The sequence below is a fragment of the Populus euphratica genome, unplaced genomic scaffold, assembly GCF_000495115.2.
Source record: "Populus euphratica unplaced genomic scaffold, PopEup_1.0 scaffold4482.1, whole genome shotgun sequence".
NCBI classification, from domain to species: domain Eukaryota; kingdom Viridiplantae; phylum Streptophyta; class Magnoliopsida; order Malpighiales; family Salicaceae; genus Populus; species Populus euphratica.
Genome location: NW_011504272.1, coordinates 1 through 6530, shown reverse-complemented (window position 1 = coordinate 6530; position 6530 = coordinate 1). Strand labels below are relative to the sequence as shown.

The following is a 6530-nucleotide window of genomic DNA, read 5'->3' as shown; positions in this document are numbered from 1 at the left end:
GCCACTGCCAGTCTGCCACACAACTAGCGGGAAATGATCATTTAGCTTTCCCTCAGCTACCTCCTGGGCGACTTGCATTATTGCTTTCCCTATCGATGGATCAACCATATTCACCTGCCATAAAATAAATCCCCTATGTTCTATTTAACCCAATGAAATCTTCATGATAACAAATCTGCACTGTATTGCACTAGGATTGACAAATCACAATCCTAAAAATAATCATAACATTTAATTGATTTAATTAAGTACTACTGTCAGTAACTAGAAATATCTCAAGTCAAAATGAAAAATTCAAATAAGGAATAAAGATTTAGGTTCGTAAGGAATAAAGATTTAGGTTTCTTAAAAGTATAAGCTGATTAATTAGTCTACATTAGCACTTGAAACAATAGAAAAATCGGAAAAGAAATCAACCAAAAATGGACCTTAGCTGCGCATTTCTTGCGGATGCCAAAGGCTCGAATGATTGGTTCCGGCATTCGATCGCGCTCGCTCCTATATCAAAATTCTGCAATGATCTTTGCGTTTGTGCACCCCATAGCCTGAATTATTATTATTATTGAAAACAACAGAGCAAGAAATAAATAAAATAAAAAAAGGAAATGAAGCGAAGTGGAGTGAAAAATTGAGTGAGAGATAGAATAACGAACTTATCAGCAGGGACAAGAATGGGACCAAACGTGTCCCTCTCCTCTCTGAAGGCAGTTGAATAAGCCCTAAACCAGTTCCCATAACGCAAGGAAGCTGGAAATTGCGAGGTCGTGGATCCATCAGAGAGTCGCCGAGCCACCATATACATCTTCATTCTAATTTAGTCCATCAAGGGAGGAAGGGAGGAAGAAAAGATTTGGAGAATGCGAAGATCGAGGAGATAGCAGCAAGCTTTTTTACCGGGAAAGGGAAGAAGAGAAAAATGGAATAAAACACGGTCAGGACGGGGATGCCATGCTACGCTACTCTTTAAGAGAAGATTTAGCACAGTGACTAAAAAATCAGTCATGAAAAATTATTTGTTTGATAGTCATGCATGTAAAACCTGCTTTTCTCATTAAAAACAAATAGGCATATTATTTTGTTTAAATTTTTTAATCTCTGTACTAGTTTTTTTAATTACGATAAAAATTACTTTTAAAAAATATTTTATTTAAAAATATATTTAAATAATTTTTATATATTTTAAAAAATTTTAAAATCTATACATTAAAATAATTTAAAAATAAAAAAAATCTAAACAGCAAGGTTGAAACTTAATTCATAAAACACTAAATAAATGGCAGGCGTTGCGAGTGGGGCAAAACTTTTTCCAGTACTAAAAAAATATTCAAGTAATAATAATTCATGATAATTCAAATTAAAGTTAAATTAACTAAAACACAACTTGAAATATAAAATTAAAAACATCCATAAAAAAAATTATAAAATTCAAGTTCTAGTAACAAAATATCAAAGATTAAAAAAAAAATTTATAAAATATAATATTAAAGAATAAAATTCAAGTCAACTTAGAATATCTTAGTAGACTAACAACTCATTATATGAGATTGTATTAAAAAAATTCAAAAAAATAACCTAATAAAATACCAAAATTCAAGAAAAAAACATCATAAAAACCTTAAGTCAATGTGAGTTAGCTTTACTAACCCACTTTTTGAATAACCAAATAATAAGAAAAGTAAAAAAAAAATAACAAAGTTTGAACGTAAATAATTTAATGTAACCTAATGAAATTGAAAAAAAAAATCATAAAACAATTAAAGAAAAAATTAATGAGTCAACCTAGGCTAACTCGACCAACCCACCATATGCGATATAAGATCAGGATTACAAAAAAAAAAAAACTTCCTAAATAAGAGCCTAACAAAGAAGGCTCAAGTTTAAATAGAAAACATTATGAGTAAAAATATAAGCTGACCCAAGTTAACTTGATCAACCCACTCTCAAAATAAAAAATATAAAGAGAAGAGAAAAAAAAACAAAGTTCAATGACAAATAATTTAATGCAAAATAATAAAATTGAAAAAAAAATAATAAAGTCATAAAAAATAAGAAAACAAAATCAAGTCAACCTAGATTAAGTCTATTAACCCACCGTGACAGGCGATTGAGATAAAAAAAAAATTCAAAAGAAGAATTTAGCATAGAAGACCGAAGTTAGGAAAAAGAACATTGAGTAAGAAAACGCAAGCTAACTAGAGTTAACTTGATTAATTCGCACTCGAGATAACTCAACAGAAATAAAAATAAAAAAATCACATAGTTTAGGGGCCAATAATTTAATATAAAAATATAAAATTATTAAAAAAATTAATCTTATAAAAAAACATTTAAGGCAGCCATAGTTAACTTGATTGACCTATCATCTAAGTTTAATAACAAAATATTAAACGATAAATGTTTTTTTTTTTAAAAGTTAATTTTTAATAAAGAATTGCCTTGTTGAAAGGCAGCCATAAAAAAATAACAAGATAAAATATTCAAACCTAAAACAATTTAAAAACTAAGCAATGCATTCCAAACATGATATAAAAAAATGAAATGAAATAATAAAGGGCTAAATTAGAAAATAGAAAAAACTAACAGAATGATTAAAAAAAAAGATATTGAAAAAATAAAGAACAAATCTGGATAAAAAAAACTAAATGAAATTAAATATTAAGGGATAAAATTAAAAAAATATAAATCAATAAAATGATAAAAATATAGCAATCAAAACAATAAGGACAAAAAATGAATCTAAAAAACAAATGCAATAAAATTAAAAGGGACAAAATTGCAAAAAAAAAATTAATCAAGAAAAGTATAGAGCATAGAAATAGAGCAATTAAAAATAGAGGGACTAAATTAGATAAAAAATCAAATTGAATAAAATATCCACAAATAAAATTTAAAACATTCAAACTTCAACGAGTATCAAAAGCTAAATAAATATTGACTAAAAAGAAGTGTAAAATCGATAAGATTACAAACCAAACAACAAAAATATTCTTTTGAAAGTTTGGACGTGTTTTTTAGGAAAAAAAAGAAAAAAAAATTTCACCACAGCCTAATTAATTATATAACCTTTATGAGCATGCATCACACCATAAAAAAAAAAAAAAAACAATGCATAACTCTCCACGCTACAACAAAAGCAGAATTTTGCCCACCGCATGGTCCCTCACACGCCACTTGAATGGCGCGAGGCCATGACATGCTAACATATTGATAATTGTTTTTAATAATATTTAAAAATTTAAAATTGATAAGTTTCCTTTAAAAAAAACTAAATATAACAACAAAACTAGTTAAAAAAAAATATCAAAACACCCTCACAAATAGCTTTTGTTTTTTTTTCTTTTGAATTCCAAGGTTAGTTATGTCATTTTACTTAAAAAATAAAAAATAAAAAGGAGAAACCCCTCTATGCATCTACATATTTTTTTCTTTTTCAAGAACATAATTGTAACTCTACTGCTTATATTTTTAAAAAGACAAAAAAACCCTTAAGTTAACTTTGTTTTTGGCTTTTGAGGGCGAAATAGCTATTATATTGTAAAAAAAACATGTTTGGACCATTTTATCCCCATCAATTCCATTGAAAAGATATTTTTGCCTTTAATTACAGGCTTAATCAATTATTTTTTTTTTGGTAAGGGCCAAATCATATTTACTCTATTCTCATTTGAAATTGAATTCATTTAATTTGAGGGCAAGTGGCAGCAGTTAGATATTAATAGCATATTTAGCTACATGATTGGACATGTTTTTGCTTGCTAAAATTTGAATTTTTTTGTTTTAAATTATTATTTTTTAATATTTTTGGGTTGATGTGTTGATGTTAAAAAATAATTTAAAAATTAAAAAATATTATTTTAATACATCAATGTTACCATAATAATACCAAACACTATCTAATTTTTCATTTAGCATATGTGATATGGTTAAAATTACATTTTATTTTTATTATAGATTTAAAAATATCTAGTTAATCAATACACCATGGTTTTGCATAAATATTATTAAAAATTCTCTTTTAAAATTTGATTATAAAAAACTACAACTTATATATTTTTTCTTAACCACTGTTTTCTAAGAATAAGCATATAATAATATATCAATTTTCAACTCTTTCTCAAATCCAAAATCAAGTTACTCTCTTAAGATACAATTTGTTGTATCGCTATTACTGTGCCTGCCTGTAGTTTTGCATAAAGACCATCACTAGAAGATATTAAAAAGGAAAAATGTTTAAAAGTATAATAACCATTATTTTTTAAAATATTTTTTATTTTATAAAAACAAAGGTATCTGGATGCCACGTTTGCAAATGCTATGTTCTATAAAATTACAAACCTGTCTCCGAACATAAAACTAGCTGCCACTTTTCTACTACTGAATTTAACAGAGCTAGCTGCTGGAAAAGGATTAAGCTGAAAAACAGAAGGCAAAAAGACAAGAAATGAAGGACGTTCATTAACAAGTGAAACTACCAGCTCAAGTTGCAGATGTTGGGTAGAGGTGAACCCAAGGAAATTCTTCTTTGTAAACCTGCAATGCCAGCCTCACAAGTGGCTTTGCATGTGTACACGACAATGGTTGCCCAATCGAGAGAATCCACACCATTCTTTACACCGAAGTAACAAAGCAACTGAGGTAAGATCCGAGGCACCAAATACAGGAACTGTTACCTTAGTTTCCACTTTAATTGGAGTCAATGTTTGAGATCCACGAGGAAAACTGAATAGTAGAACAGCACAACACACCAAAAAAGAAAAAACCAAGCGGGCTAACAAGGGCTTCAATCAAAATATAGAATAAACAAATAAATACATTGAAAAATAGAGATAAAAAATTGTTTAAGGAAGCTGAAATTCAAAATCTGAAGGACTACCACGGTAACTGCAGTTAGGACATGGGCCAGAGGTATTCTGGACTAGCATTCCTACAATACCTGCTAATTTAAACAAAGGAATAAGTATTCTATAGCAAATTAAGCAGGCAAAAAGATTTAAGTAATAAAATGCAAAAAATAATGGGTACAAGAAATCAATGGTTAAACTAAAAAACTACCAGGCCATGCAAATTTAACACGCACACTATCTTAGATATAATCTTTAAAATCTTATCCAAAACCATACCGACTTCTCAAGATGTAACTGACAACAGATAAGTATGGCGTCCGGTGTAGCAAGATGAATAACATCCGCATGCAAAATGCCAACCATTTCTAGATGTACTGCAATTTTCATCTGATCATTTCCAGCACAAATGATAACTCTGGCATAAAGCGCAGTGTTGACAGATGATGTAGAATAAATTGCAGCTATGGAAATGCCAATTCTCTACAAACATGAGTCTCAGTGATTAGCCAATGTCCGATGAGGGTCAGTTTCCTCGCTTGTGTTTGAGCCCCTTGAATGTCTAAATCTTACACATTTCCTAGAAAAAATTGTTCAGTTGTTTAGGAAATATGGAGCCAGAAGGTCCATAAAATCATCCTATGAGAGGGACCCGTGCCACACTAAATGAAATGCTTATGATGGCTGAAGCAATCACTCATATAGACTTCAAATTGTATCTAAGTTTTCTACACTGTTAAGCATAGTAATCGATTTCACAATATATTAGCTCATATCACCTCAACACTTGTTCGGGGGCTTTGGCTATGCGCTGTTGGAAAGATGCCCACTATTGCCCTGTCCATAACAAAGGACCTGGAGCAAAAAAACCTGAAGCAAAAACTGTGAAGGTTCTTCACATATATCACAAACACAGGACCATCCAGATGGTAAATTAACAGGATCCAGACACGCTACAACATAGACGTTAATAACATCAGTTTACATACTAAATATTGGGTTTTTCTTACAAGATTAATAATAATTGGCGGGAAAAAAATTCAAAAGGAAAGGAAAGGAGTTTTAAAGAGTTGAAATATAGGTTCTGGCGCGCCACCAGCCTTGCTAGGAAATACTTGACGCAGGATAGACCAACGATCCTTTGGCTTTTCCAAAAAACCTAGTGTTACGGGTTCTTCTTCTTCACTATCGTCTTCTTCTTCTTCAACAACTTCTTCAATCTCATCGTCGTCATCAAGTGATCGAATTTGGATTCCCTTGAGCTTTTCTATAGAATCTCCCTTCACGATCGTTGCCCTAGGCATTGTTTCCTTATCTGTTCTCGCGTATCTCAATGTACAGTTTTCAGGCAAACTACTCTGCCTCTTCTTTGGTGCTCAGTGTGAGAGAAAGGGTTAGGGTTTAGGAGTCAAAAATTAAGCTGGTGCAAATAAATTACTCCATGTAATTCTCTGATTGTTTTAATTCATACTTGAATTTTGTTTCTTCTCAATGAAGTTCCAAAATTGAATCTCGGCTATGGCCACAAATGCCAGGGGAGCATGTTAGCGGGAGCACTCTATTTTTCAAAAAAGAAAAAACTCTAGTCTCCATGCATTTTCTGAACATAAACTCGAAAGAATGAATGAAAACATGGAATCATCTCAAATGCTGCTGGACTTGTAAAAAGGGGACACGCGCTCTTTGAAA

General features: G+C 30.5%; 1 protein-coding gene across 1 annotated transcript; it reads right to left on the bottom strand.

Moving 5' to 3' along the window:
* Positions 1 to 6: 6 nt before the first annotated feature.
* On the bottom strand, positions 7 to 974 carry LOC105120043 (fumarate hydratase 1, mitochondrial-like). The gene is made up of 3 exons (XM_011018227.1): positions 654 to 974; positions 429 to 545; positions 7 to 114 (listed from the first exon to the last, which is right to left on the bottom strand). Exons 1-3 carry the CDS (start codon positions 806 to 808, stop codon positions 111 to 113), a joined length of 276 nt encoding a protein of 91 aa, XP_011016529.1. The 5' UTR covers positions 809 to 974; the 3' UTR covers positions 7 to 110.
* Positions 975 to 6530: the final 5556 nt, after the last annotated feature.